The 14,998-nt window shown below is 40.3% G+C and overlaps 1 protein-coding gene across 5 annotated transcripts in view; it reads right to left on the bottom strand.

The window, feature by feature from the left end:
• The window catches only part of PFKP (phosphofructokinase, platelet), a 48,510-nt gene extending 36,146 nt beyond the window's left edge, over nt 1-12,364 (bottom strand). For 2 of the 5 annotated variants that reach the window (XR_011337626.1, XM_069859335.1), the window contains exons 1-2: nt 12,163-12,363; nt 2,910-2,983 (exon numbers count right to left, since the gene is read on the bottom strand). Coding sequence is in view for 4 of the 5 variants with exons in the window: in XM_069859335.1 (XP_069715436.1) it covers nt 2,910-2,983; nt 12,163-12,247 (159 nt within the window). In the remaining variant the exon portion in view is untranslated. Of the gene's footprint in view, nt 1-2,909; nt 2,984-12,162 lie in introns of all 5 variants that reach the window. The other 3 variants (XM_069859336.1, XM_069859333.1, XM_069859332.1) reach the window with 3 other exon arrangements.
• Nucleotides 12,365-14,998: the final 2,634 nt, after the last annotated feature.

Raw genomic sequence — 14,998 nt, 5'->3', positions numbered from 1 at the left:
AGTATTCAAATTTTAATTCACACTGGGGCACATTTTGAGGAATGTCATGCTAATCAGTAAAGATGATTATTTACAGACTGCTTATATATTAAATTTAGATACTAAAAGAAGTTAACATGAATAAAATACGACACTAGGGCAAGTGTATAGAACAAGCACTGTTTCCAGGAAATAACAGCAAATTTTTCAAATGTGCTTATTTAAATGAATTAAGATACACAGGTTGTTTTTATTATTTTGTAGTTATAAATTTCTAGGTTTTATGTAAATTATACTATTTATATATATAATTTCAACAAAGTATAGATTTTATATAAAACTATGTTATAGTTTTAATTTTCACATTGAGGTGTGGGTTTTTTTTCCTTTTGGGAACTAAAGTTATGTCCAAATAACCCACAAATTCCAATATCTAACAGTTTCTTTATTTACAATTTGGTAAACCCAATTTAAAAAAGGCTAGAAAATTACTTACATCTAGTTCCTTGCCAAATTTTATTTATCATTCTTGGTAATCTCTTGCTCATCACAAAAAGGAAGCAAAATGGAGTTAGGAAACAAAAGGAAAATAGTTAATGTTTTATTTAAAATATGGAGCTAGTTTTGGCCACAGCTGAAAACAAGTTTTTCTGATAGGGAAAGTTACAGGAGAAAAAGAGTGTACAATACATACACCAAAGTAGGCATGAAAAAGCTGAGACTTTTAACTCCACTTTTTTGGCTCCAGATAAGAAAATCGGTTTTGCCTTTTGGGTGTTGTCACTTCAGGTTTTCTTCACTTTTTCAGAGCAGCTTCAGTAGAGTATGAATTTACCTTGACGTATGTATTTCTGGTTAAAATACCTACTCAAAAATGTAGGCTGAAAATATACTATTCTCATTACTTAACACACTAAAGCCTGTATTTGATAAACTGTAATACAGAAGGACCTTTTTGATATATATTTGGAGTTATTTAAAAATAGGTCTCTGTATACATCATGCAAAGGCTTATGATAGGCATCATTAGTGACAAGTCTAACCCTAGGATTTTTACCTTCCTCTACCTTATCTTCTGCATCTGTTTCCTTTTTCAAAGTGCTGAAACTCAATAGTTGTTTCATTTCAAAGCTTGCAACACTTATTTCTCTGAAATACCTACCGTGAAAGAAAACTGACTTCGTGTTTTAATTATCACACAGTCAAGAGAGGAAAAAAAGCTTAGCATTCAGGTACTTCCGGAAATATGGGACACACTAGAAGCAAAGATCTTTCAGAGGAATTCCCATACTTACAGTGAAATGTGCATTCTTCTCCCAGACTACACTTTACAATGAAGACAGAATGACACTATACAAAGGAAACACTGACTGGATTTTTACAACCGATTTTTATTCAGAAATATCTGTGACTTCATGCTGATAAACTCTAGCAATTAACAGAGGAACATGAGAATTTCCACATTTTGGAAATTTATCATTGAATACACCCTATGATGGCAAACGGTTTTTAAAAGATGACAAAATACAAACACACTCTAAGGCAAACTACAAAAACGTTAATTCTTAAATTAAACACAACTGAAAAAAAAATTATATCCAAGTTCTAGCCTTTAAAGAGAGACAAAACCCCCTTCCCATTTCCACAAAAGTAACTGACCCGTTTCATAAAGCGTGCAAAACTGCTGGAGGAGTTCTAAAGATTGACCACGTAATTAGCAAACACTAAGTATTCAGAGCTACTTGCCGTAGCACCGTAGCACAAAAGAATTTCGGAGCACAGTGCTCTGCTTATTTGCATTTCAATGTACTTCGCATCTCTTTAGTAAATGAACTACAAAGAATAAGCAGAAACAGAAAGAAAATGATAAATAGCTACCTCTTAAAGCTTAAGTGTGTATTCTGTGTGTGCAAAACTAAACCCAAAGTACTCTCCTAGTACTTCTATGAGTTCTAATACTCCACGTTTTTATATTAAACATTAAAATTACATTTTGCTATCAATATTACATGCTATGTTTTGTCCTATATCAAATGCTTATTATATTTTGTAATCATCTCAGAATTCTATGGAGCTGTACAGGAATTCCAGTGTGAATACAATGAATTCTTGCTAAATACATTTACTGGATTGTTTAACCTGCAAATTTTATAAAAACTCAAAGTGCCCTTCAGGCAGAAGTCTAACTATAGTTTAGTCTTCCTGTAAGACATTTGCAGAAAGTATTATTTTGGTATTTACGTTAAATTTGTCCCATCATTTTTCATATCAAGTAATTGTCACAGAAGTTAAAAACCTTCATGCACGTGCAGTTATAAGCTTCAATCACAGAATTCTGATGTCTGTCCACACTACTGACAGCATGAGGGGTTTTGGTGGGACTTTTTTGTTTGTTGGCTGGGGTTTTTCCACTTACAGTTTCTACCTATACTCCAGGAAAATGGCACCAGACTGACAGTAGTCAATCAAAAACAAGTTGTGTAATCCATGAAATGAGAGCAATGGCACATCCTTATCATACCCTAGGAAAATGGACCGTGGGAAAGTCAACGGTTTAAGAATAAGTAGTTTTACCAAGTTTAGGAAGGCATTTATAAAGCAGAATACTCTGGGCCAAACATCTAACAGGTACGCAAATACATAGCTTGCTGATGGATGACAACCATCTCTGATTTTCTCAGTATCTTCAACCTTCTGGTAGCACATGAAGTATTACACATTTAATAAATTACTTTTAAATGAAACATAGCATATATCTTGTGGAAAGTATTTGCCACAAAAATATGAAATATGAAATAAAACATTGATACAATGAAAAGAAATGACATCGAGAACATTTTTTTCATTTATACGAGTCACTGTCCATGAGGTTTCCACAGAAACTCAAGTATAACCAGAAGAGAAATACAGAATTAATTAAAAAAACTAACCTCATAAACAAAATACACTTTGGCTTTTACATAGATTCCCATGCGCACCACTGCACGCACAGCAGCATTCATACCTGGGGAAAAGAAAAACAAAACCACATTGTTAGAGGTTATTCAGTACTTTCTGTATATTACAAATTTTCAGGTCTTAAAAAAAAAAAAAAAATCAGAGATAAACCAGCTGTTGATTGTAAAACATTGTTGCAAAAGTAACAGCTACTAAACCAGAAACAGAAAGTGAATTAATTTCACAATACCAGTAATTTTTCTATATGAAATGTAAAATATTCTGCCAGTTAAAATTTAGCTCCTCTAAAGAAGAAATTATTTTGTAACTGTTCTCCCTGAACTTTCCAAAGCAACACAGGTGCATAGACAATATTTTGAAGGGAGCACAGCCAAAGTTGACATGGACAGGTGCCCACTTAAAAAGACAGAGGAAGCAATAAATTAACGTAAGAAACGCTGCATGAATTCATTTGGCAGAAAAGTGCCTAAATGCAACTTTGCTTCCCAGAACTGCCAACTCATATTGGAATTCCCTGGTAAAAGTCAACTGACAAATTATACTACTGTAAAATTTTCTATGTAAGTCTAACGGTCACACTTAACCTCCTGAGCAACAGCGGAAGTTCACTGATTCCCCCCAACATTGGTCACACGAATTTCTGTTACAACCCATCCAATTCTGGTACTCTGTTACTCTACTTATTATTCAGGAAGTTCCCAAAAGTATTAAACTAATTGCTTCCATACCACTTAGACAGACAGAAGAGATTATGCAAAGTATGAGGACTGCAGAAGTAGTCAGGCTACATTGAAAGAAACAGCCTCTGCACATCAGATGAAAAGGAATGCCAGAAACATGACAATCCAAAATAATGGGCACCAATTCCCCCCATCCATTGCACTTAACACCAAAATAACAAAGCAGTAGCTCAGCTCTGCTGTTTGACACAGATGTTAAGTGTTCATCTATCTGAAGACACAAAACGTTGGTAACTCCAATACACAAACCAATAACACAGTAAGCCATAAAGATCTATTCCTACAGTATCTACCATTATTGGAAAAAATGCTGCGATATTAAAGCTTAGCCATCTGAATAAAGAAAGAGACTGAGGCTTTCTCAAAGGTTTATTACTTTGGAATGTATCAGATATTCCCTGAAGTTGCCTGATGTGAAATAAAAAAATCAAGTTTGCCAAAATCAAAAGTTGCTTTGTTATTTGTACAAATCTCACAGTATTAAAATTACAATCACAGAAACACTGCTTTTGTATCAATTCTGCATTAGGAAATAACAGCATGAATTCACTCAGCCAAGAGTCAGCCTTGTGGCAGAGCTGGAAAAAGTTCTCAAATGCCAAGACAGCTAAAAGCACAGCTTTGGACAATGAACTGGATGATGCCGAATAAAAGCAGAGAATCTCATCTGACAGGCTGTACCGAGAAGAAAGTTAGCATCCTAACCCTCAGATAAAAACAGAACTACTACACAGAGCATAGTTATCTCCTCAATGAAACAGTTTATCTAAGAAAATGAGCGTTACTACCACCACCAAATGTCCCCTGGAAAGTGGAAACAATGAACTTCAACTTCGTAAAACTAACTGTCCTTCACAGCACTGCCTTTTTCCTCAAACAGGGAGGACATAAGCAGAAACTACTCCTTTCATTGAAGTCCACAGCCTGCCTCTATAAATGCACAACACGTTGTGTGGGAGGCTTTTTTGCTGGTGGTGGTTGGCAGGAAGCTTAGTAGTTTGGGGGTTTTTATTGCGGGGGGAATGATGTCATTGCTTGTTTGTTTGTTAAAGGAATTTTTTAGAGCCAAGAACAACTTTTTATTTTGTCCATTTGACTGCAGAATTCTAGAAGAGCAGCTAGAAGGTTCATTTTCTGAAAAGTTCATCCTCACTAGGTGAGATAGGGGATGATGTGGTTGAGAGCAGCCCTGCAGTAAAGGACTTGGGGGTGCTTATTGATGAGAAGCTTGACATGAACCAGCAACGCATTTCCAACCCAGAAGGCCAAACATATCCTGGGCTGCATCAACAGAAGTGTAGCCAGCAGGCTGAGAGAGGTGATTCTGCCCCACTATTCTGCTCTTGTGAGACCCCAGCTGGAGTACTGTGTTCACTTCTGGAATTATCAACATAAGGATATGAAACTGCTGGAATGAGTCCAGAGGAGGGCTACAAAGATGATCAGGGGCTGGAGCAACTCCCATACCAGGAGAGGCTGAAAGCGTTGGGGTTGTTCAGCTTGGAGAAAAGAAGGCTCTCAGGAGACTACATAGCGACCTTCCAGTACCTTAAGGGGGCATGCAAGAAAGCAGAGGAGGGACTTTTTAGAAAGGCATGTAGTGACAGGATGAGGGCAAATAATTATAAATTGGAGAGGGGAAAGATTTAGACTAGACACTAGGAGGAACTTCTTCACAATGAGGGTGGTGAGACACTGGAACACGTTGCCCAGGGCAGCTGCAGATGCCCCATCCCTGGAGGTGTTCAAGGCCAAGGTTGGACTGGGCCAAGAGCAGTCTGATCTAGTGGGAGGTGTCCCTGCCCATAGCAGAGGGGTTGGAACTAGATGATCTTTAAGGTCCCTTCTAACTCAAATCATTCTATGATTCTATGACACTCAGAATTGAGGTCCAGCTTTGTCACCTCTCCCATTTGGCATCTGAGAAGAAACACTAAGACTGTTTAAGATATAATGGATACCAATATATGTTCAGTTACAAAAACTCTAGCCTCATTTAGCAGCAGTCTCTGCATTCCAAGTATCCAATTAAAATAAAGAAAAGGCATTTGTGATCCAAGCAGCCTAAACCAGAATAATTTTATCAGCAAAATTAAAGATATAATAAAATACAAATGCATTAAATATAAACATTCATCCCTCTACTAAAGATATGTACTTGTCTTTCATCTGTTTCTTGCTCACATTTCCGCTTTACTGGTCATGTATCCTAGCTTTTTCTCTTTAGCATGCACCTCTCAATCAGTGTATTTTAAAGATGGGTAGTTACTCTGTTGTCACTATAAATTCTCCAGATCTGCCATACCATCATTATGTATAAATTACTCTACAAATATTTATTTGCTTTCAAGTTCATACATCTTCTAAAACAGAGTAAAATTCAAGCATTTATTTCTCAAAATGATAAGATACATTCATGTTTTCCATGTGTATATATTCATAATAGAGCCACACACTTTCTTAGTGAACACCCCGCAGTTTCCATGTGTCTTACATGAGAAATTGTAATAAATTCATAATTAACTGGATGCAAAAAAGAACAAAAGCCCAGGGAGGGCAGTGAGAAGGAAGAAGGGAAGGAGGAGAGGAAGGAGGTACCAACAAAAAATCCCTTGCAAATTAAAGACAGTAATAAGCCAGTAAGCATCTCCTCAGTACCACCACTGTAACTTTTAAGTTTCTGCAACACATTTTATAATTATTTGGGAACATATATTCCTTCTTTATACAGAAAAAGGGCTTGGGTGTTCATTGGCAAGTTCCTAAGGAAGTGGCTCATGTTTCAGAATGGCTGAGGACTGAAGAATTTTATAATTTGATTTCTACCAAAATACAGGTAAAATACTGAAGCTCTAGTCTTTCACATGTTGACTATCTAAATCTGAATACACTGCTTGCAATGATTCCAGTATGCAAATATAATTTCACAAAGTCTCTGCTGAACTTGTCTAACAAAATGTTGCTATATTTGATTATTTGTGGAGTCTTACAGTATTTGTGAATTACCATAATAACTATGAAATGTAATTATACGCCTATTATTGAAAAAGATTTACTAGGTTAACCATGGATTTAGTCCTGAATAATAAATGCAGCCTGATAAACATATAGGATTAGAATAACAGCTTCAAAAGAAAGCCATGAGTGAAGCCAGTATTTTTTTTTACGAACTATTTAAAATCTTTCTGAATTACCATTTGCTTATGCATTAAAGTCTTTGACAGTGGAAAAGATTTATTTTGCTCTTTTGAAATCAGGAAAGATTAAGTACTCTGCAACTACTTACATGGCTTTACATCATGTCTGAAATCAATTTAAGAGTTGATAATTTACTCTCCTTTCTGACATCGTCCATTCAATTGTCTTTGAAATTTTAATAGCAGGGTTGCAAACAGTACTGCAGAAATCTTTACATTGTTTTAAAGGCATTCCCTTCCCCCAAAGCGGTACTCTCATGCCTACATCCTGCTCCCTATACATATGCACCACTCCAACAAAGGAGCTGGAGTAAAATTAAAACACTATCGTGTGTTTAAGCCAAGTTTTCCTCACATTAGTCAGCTAGACAGGCCTTTAAATAAATAACTGTAATACTAACCATATAAAAGAAAAAACAAAACTAAACACCTTGGATAAGCATCAAGAAATATTTAAGTACCATCAATTTTAAAGATAAACATTGGTTTTAATGCAGCTTAATGACAGTGCATACGTTTAAGTGCTACTCTGAATAAATATCCAGACTTAAGAGAAAAACTAAGGAAAACACCTAAATATTACCAACAAGAAAAACTTTATTTAAATGGATAAATCAGTAATGATGTAAGAGCCAATAATCAAGAGGAAAGGTGAGAAGCAGCAAATACAAGAACTAAACAAATCATTAAGAAAACAATTTAGGTTTGTTCCATTTACATTTAGTTAAATAACAGATTTCATTGCATAGAATCACAATAATGATTCTATATACCCAAAGAAAACACTATAATTTTTTTTCTAAACAGTAACGCTGTATTAGGTCAGAACATTCTACTACCTAAATATATACAACAGTATAACATTTCGACTACATACACACCTCTTTCAAAATTAGAAAAAGCTTTTAAGAGACTAGTTTCAACCACAGAATCCAGTAGTCAAGGGGCTAGAATTCAAAAATTCCTTGTGACTGCCTTCGAATTACGTAAGAGTTAATAAATGAACTCTAATTTGGACAACATAAAAGGGATAGGGGTTTTGATGGGGGGGTGTCATGGATTGAGGGGGGAATGTTAACTCATTTTTCTGTTTGTTTGTTCAGTGGTAAAATTTCTTTTTCCACTGTATGCAACCAGGATAATATCAGTACATCTGCACTGTCATACTAACTGTGCCTCATGATGTTCCTTGGAAGCCTGTAGCACTTCAAGAGTAGAAGTACATAGATCTTTGCTTCCACAGTCACGGTCTGTGGTATTCCAAAACTCTGGGATCTAAGAGGCTGCAGGGTTCTTTCAATCATTTTCTAAGCTCAATATTTGCTGAAGCAGTCGAGTTTTTTTAGTTATTCCATGGCAAATTTTCCTCTTCCAATGTAAGGTATCAGGGCAAGAATAGTGCATCTACACTTTTGTGTTAAATACGCCCCGAAATGTTGGGAAGCCTGTAATGCCTCAAATGTAGATATGTACACCTTCACTTCAGCAGTCAGGGTTTAGGATACGCTAGCCCGTTACTATGTAATCCATAAAGTCATTACTTTTGCTGTTCCACAACACTACATCTTCGAGTTTATCTCAAAAATAATGCGGTCACATTCAAAGACAACAACCTTGAGCCAGTAAATTAGGCAAAAGCTTAAAGTAGCCACAAACACATCATTCTCAACAGTACAGAATCACCTTCAGAAGCTTTCAAATAATGTTGTTCCTGCTGCTGAGCCATACCTATCAGGGTCCTAGAAGAAACATTCTGAGTAGAGGTTGCAAAAACTTCAGTGACCAACTTTTGGCAGCCAAAACTGTCTGTGGCAGCCACTGGCAACCAGTGTAAAACACAACCAGTGTACTTCATGACCTAAAGCAGACCACAGCCAGAGACTCCCATTACAGAAGCATGACTTAAAACCTATTTATTTATCCACCTTCCTGAGCTGCAACCACAACAATTCAGAAACGCTCCAGAATCTGAACTAACACTTAAATCTGACAATCATTTGACAAATTATCTGTAGCCTCTCAAGATGCCTGTGATTACAGATGGAAAGTTTTTTTGGTTTTTTTTTAGTTCACAATTTAACAGCTGGCTAGCTAAAGTGATGGACTGCCAAGTTCAGTACTTATATACACTAAGTGTACAAAATAAATCTTTTTCCTGTGAAATAAATCACTAATAAATTCTTTTAACTCCAAGCAGAAGAACACACCCAGGCTTAAAATATGGTGACTAAAATCCATAATATTTCCAGTATGATAAATATATACGTTCTGTAGTCTTTACTATTCCACAGGCAGTAAAAAGGACAAACAAAAAAAACTTGCAAGGAAAGACCACAAATGTGGGGAAATTTAAAACCTAACATGTCCTATAAATACCAAGGCTTCTGCAATTTACATAATACCACTTCTAAATTATTAAAAAGTACAATAGCAGCAAAGGCAGTAACTTCTATTTTAAAATAATTCCAAGTAGATTTTGTTCAAGGCTAATATTGACATCCCAATTTAAATCAATGCACCTACTGATACAAAGATTACATGTTTACTCCAACACTAATGCGTGTTCTTTCCACTCAATTTCCTCTGAGTTTAGTTTGCATCACAGATACTCTGAACATTTCCAGTGCCTAACAAAAAAAAAAACAAAAACAAACATCCAAAACAGGAGACTGGAACCCTTTTCTTTATATTAGTACTTCTGCTTACTTCAGAGAGTTAGTAGACTTGCCTTACTAACAGTTTGCTTAAATATGTATTTTCAAACAGCCCTGCAGTAACAGCAGCCCGTTTCCTTCTACTTACACCTCACAACTTCACTTCAATCGACCATTTGCCCTCCAGAGAGCAAATGACCTTGACAGGGCATGACTCATCCTGTCCCTTGTTCAACTCCTAATCTAGTATGCAAACAGACTATATCTCCACTGCAACCGAGATAGCAAGGGTTATAAACCTCAACTGTGTTGTGCGATTCTGTTGAAATGGCTGAGTTCTAAAATATTTTGGGTTATTTTTCCTTGTTCTTCTAAGTTAGGACAAGGCTGCCTACAAAATTACTTGGAAGGTATCCAGTTTATTTTGTTTGGTCTTTGTGACAACCTCACTCCAGACAGCAACTTCCACAGGCAATTACTTTTTAAGCTTCCACGTAAATATGCTGCAGTTGCAATCTGCCAGATAATAAAGCCTAGATGTTACCCATGAACTCTCCGAGTCCTTTAAATGCTTTAATTCACAGTGGCAAGTGCAGATTAATACTTTATAAAAAGAGATACATCTGCTGCTGCATTATATAATCTTCAGCCACGCGGAAGGAAGGAACAAGGCTCAGCCTCTCACTGATCACACCACCGCTACTTCAGGCAATGCCCTGCCACACTGTAAAATGGCGATTTAGCGACGAGAGCATCAAAACAGATTCCTTGATTCACAGTCCCTCCCAGAGTCATTTAGCAGTGAGAGCAAACTGTGGCTAAAACTCGGAACAAGCATAACCCCATCGAGGAGCGAAGAGAAGCCGTTTGTGGTCATCAACTTGCACTTTCTCTGGAACCGTAACGTCTTCCTCTCCGATTGGCATCAAACGCCTTCCACCCCTGATTAGAGTTTCGGCTAATCCCAGGTAACCCCGGGGGCTCCCGTTATCCCTGCGGGCGGAGGGAGGATGCTTCTCCCGGCGCAGATGACGCAAAGAGGCGGAATCTGCAGCGACTGGCAGCGGATCACGTACACACCGGCGGCGGGGAGGGAGCGCGGCGGCGCTGGTCCAGCCGAGCCACTGCAGCCACGGCGAGGAGGAGAGGCTGCTGCCCGCTCCCGGGGCAAGCGACACATCGCCCCAGCCGCTCTGCGGGCTGCTCTTCTGCGAAAAGCTGGGGCAACCGGCCCCTGAACACGCGAGCCCGCACAAACACGAGGGAGAGACTTCTTCCCCCCGCCCCAAAACCTCTTCAGAAACGCGAACGGGAGTGCCGTCTTTTCTTTAAGTGAAAGTACTTCCGCGACATTCCCGGCAAAAAAAAGTATAAAACAATCGTAATTTAAGGGAAGGACCTAAAAGCAATCGTCACTAATTAACTCTTCTGGCAAAAGCGAAGCACGCGCACTCTCAAGCAGCACGCAGCACTGCATATGTGAAATCTTAACTAAGTTCGAACTGTTAAAATATGTGAGATGTTCTGTTAGAAAAGGGGTAACGAAAGCGTAAGAAAACACGACTTCGTGACTATACTGCAATCAACCCTCTTTTCTTTCCCTTCCCTCTTAACGTCTATAGGTCTTTTGTTCGCTCTGTCCTGCGCTAAGACTCCCTCTACACTTACAAGATGTAAGCAGGTGAAACACGTTTCCAACGTGCTCCTGCGGGGCTGGAGAGTAAACTACCATCTGCGCTTTCTAAATCATGGGTAGGAACACCGAAGCGGTGCCAAAATGAAGTGAAAAAGCAGACGAGGCGAGGGCTGGCAGAGCCCCAGCATAGCAGCCAGCCTCCCACCCGCCATGCAAAGCCGCACGACCTCCTCTCCCACACACACCAGCCACCCGCTCTCCCTCCTCTCCCCACCATCTCCCGAGGAAGCGAAGACATTTTGGTGGTGAAAGTTATCGGAGCATTTCTACCCTGTTCCCCGCCAAGGCAGGCTCAGAGGAAGCGCGATCAGGAAGGGAGGGGGAAGGAGAAGGGTGTGTTTGCAGATCAGCAGCCCAGGCCACGCCAAAATCGTTTATCTTGATGCCATGAAAAGCCAAACTCCATAATTAACGCCGATTTGATTGTTATGCAGGTATTCCTTTAATAAACGGCGCCGGGGTAATACTCTTATTACTGCTTAAGCTAATCCGTTCCCTTAACATAACGATTTAGTCCTTTCTTCAGTTTTTTAGATCATTTCAGCTAAAGAGAGAGCACGAAGGCCATGGCGGAGAGGGGAATCCGAGAACAAAACGCTCACAGTAATTGCAGGCGCCGTGGCTGCCCTGGTGTGCGTGCACAGCAGCTGTCCTGGAGGATGTTGCTCTATTTAAGTTTTGCACGTTCGTTGAAATACCAGCAAAGACTTTTTTCATCCCCACTCCCCTCCAAGTTAAACGATTTCAGGGCTTAATATCGAACGCGTCCGTGCTCATCGCAGGGAGGGAGGAACTAGACGATCTTTAAGGTCCCCTCCGAGCCAAACCTGCCCTACGGATCCTACGAGAACGAGGGCAGCGCGGCTCGCCCGGCCTCGCCCTCTCCCCGCCGCCTCCGTGCGCCCCTGCCGGCGGCTCCCCCCGTAGGGAGCGCCTACCTTGGGCATCGCCGCCGCTGGTCAGCACCCCGATGGCCTTCCCGGTGCCAGAGAGGTTCTCGAAGAACTTGGGCTGGTGATCCATGGCGGGCTGAGGGACCGAGGAGCCGCGGGAGCCCCCGGCCGCACCCCCGGGTCGGGTCCTTGGCCTCGGCGGGAAGGGAGCCGGCGAGAGCCCCTACAGGCAAGGCGGGTAGGGGAGGAGGAGGACTTCTGCGGAGAGAACAGCGAGGGGAAGGGGCTGCCGCGCGGAAGAAACGGGGGGAAGGAAAAAAAAAAAAACGTGAGGAAGGAGGGGAGCGGCCGCCGCTCTCACATCGCCGGATGGGCGGGCGCGGGGGCCAATGGCGCCGGGGGGGCGGGGCTGAGGGCGGGGCGAGAGCGGCCTGGCCCGGGGAGCGGCGCGGGGGCTGCGGGGCTGGTCGAGCTGAGGGTGGTGAGGGCAGCAGCGGGGTTAGCCGTGTCCTGGGCTGCCTCAAAAGAAACGTAGCCGGCAGGGTGAAGGAGGGCATTCTGCCCCTCTATTCCTTTTCTGGGAGACCGCACCTGAAGTGCTGTGTCCCGTTCTGGAATCCTCAACATAAGAAGGATATGGAGCTGTCGGAACGGGTCCAGAGGAGGCTACAAGGATGATCCGAGGGCTGGAGCACCTTCTTTATGAGGACAGGCTGAGAGAGTTGGGGTTGTTCAGCCTGGAGAAGAGAAGGCTCCGGGGAGACCTTATAGCGACCTTCCAGTACCTGAAAGGGGCTACAAAATACCTGGGGAGGGACTGTTCCCAAAGGCTTGTGGTGACAGGACCAGGGGCAATGGGTATAAACTGGAGAAGGGCAGATTTAGACTAGACATAGGGAAAAGTTTCTTCACGATGAGAGTGGCGAGACACTGGCACAGGTTCCTGAGGGGAGCTGTGGCTGCCCCATCCCTGGAGGTGTCCAAGGCCAGGTTGGACGGGGCCTTGGGCAGCCTGGTCTGGTGGGAGGTGTCCCTGAACATTGCAGGGGAGGTGGAACTAAATGGTCCTTAAGGTCCCTTCCAACCCAAACTATTCTATGATCCTGTTAAATCCTGTTGATATTACCAATGTGCGTAGTCACTAAAACAGCTTAAGACCCTGTTTTTCTTGTTAATTTAAGCAAATAAATCTGCATTATTCCATATACAGTTCATTGTGGTGCTTAGCATAAATAAAAGTATTTGCAGAATAAGTTACTCGCCCAAAATTATAAAGCAAGGCAAGGAGAGAGTCGGGAACAGGAGTAAAATGCTGATTCATGCTTTATGTTTTAATTGCTGTAATAATTATTGTTTTTATTAACATCATCACATCTTAGACATAATTCATATTGTAAAAGTACATGTGCTGATCCCATCACCTTTCACGCAGACACATATAGGAGTACAGTCATTTGAGTAGTTCAGTCAAAATTACTCATAAATGTTTGAAGAAATCATACCTGAAAATGGATATCTATACCTAGTATGTGGGCAGCTCACGTTTGCAAATCTACTCAGAGGCTAAAATGAGTGTGTGATTTGACAATGGAAAAACCACATTGCCAAATAGTTTGCATACCATGAACAATAGTAATTCTACAGGGAATTTAGTGTGTTTGTTCCTGAATCTGAAGAAAGCTCTGAGTCGGGTAACAACAAAGGTGAACTTTTGTTATAGAAATATGTGAACCCCCATGAAGTTGCTCTCTGTTCCAACGATTCTGGTTTGAATTGAATCACATTAGTTTCTTGGAGAGTAGCTCTGCAAATGCTAAGTAAAGTGATTCGGGGCTTGACTCAAAGCATATAAAATCAGTAGGAAGGTCTTTGGCTAATATAAACTATTATGACTCTTTGAGATCATGAACTAATGATAGTTTGTCGTCTAAGCAACGCTATGAGTAAACATTGCATTAATTCTCTTTGGTTTGATACAGATACTTAGCCATTCTTTAGAATTGGTTTACTTTTTATTCACTGTATCTAAAGCATGCTCAACTTTGGAAGTAAACTTCTCCCTTTTTCTTCCAAATAAAGCATTGATGCTGAAGAGATGTTATGTTCTGAAAGTTACTTTTCTCTCCAATTGCCTTATGGTTCATAACAAACTTAAAAGGTGTATTTCTTTTACCCTTGTGTGACTAGGAAGCTGACTGATTTCACTGTTTTCATCATTTATTGGAGCTACCAATTGTTCATCAGCAGAGCACTCAGGAAAATTGTATTTTGTCTGTGTCAAGTGATTAAAGTAGAAGTGGGTGGAGAGGAAAGGATATGGAACAATTTGTTCCTGGGGCTGTCTTGATATACTTAACTATCTTCCAGCAATATAATTACCTGTAGTCTGAAAAGGAATGATTTCTTGGCTTAGGTATTGAAGACTGTTGGGGGAAACACTCTCATTTAATCCTGTGGGATGTGGTTGGAGTGCAGCTAGGTACAGGTGTATAAATCATACTGACACTAAGAGAATAGGCTCTTTTGAACTATGGAAACTGATAATAAAGAAACTGCATATTGAATAAAACCTTAGTAGGTAATTTGCACAATTGTCTAATTGTCTTACTGTAAGAGTGAATAGAATCAGTTTACATGGGATAGGGACAGAATAGGTGGGTAGGGACAGAATAGGTGGGTTTTGACTATACAGACCATTTGACCTGATACAGACCATTGCAGATGCTTTGTTGCATCTCTTTCCTACTGCTTGTTTGTTCCTGCTGCCATCTAGATGAAGCCTATCTGCCCATCTTGATATCTTATCACTCCCTGAGAAATCTAGATTGACCCTTTAAGACTACCTTGGATTGCTACCCACATCAACTTCCTGTGCCACTAC

The sequence above is a fragment of the Phaenicophaeus curvirostris genome, chromosome 6 (genome assembly GCF_032191515.1).
Source record: "Phaenicophaeus curvirostris isolate KB17595 chromosome 6, BPBGC_Pcur_1.0, whole genome shotgun sequence".
Taxonomy (NCBI): domain Eukaryota; kingdom Metazoa; phylum Chordata; class Aves; order Cuculiformes; family Cuculidae; genus Phaenicophaeus; species Phaenicophaeus curvirostris.
The sequence above is the reverse complement of the archived record's forward strand: the minus strand, read 5'-3'. Positions and strand labels throughout refer to the sequence as shown.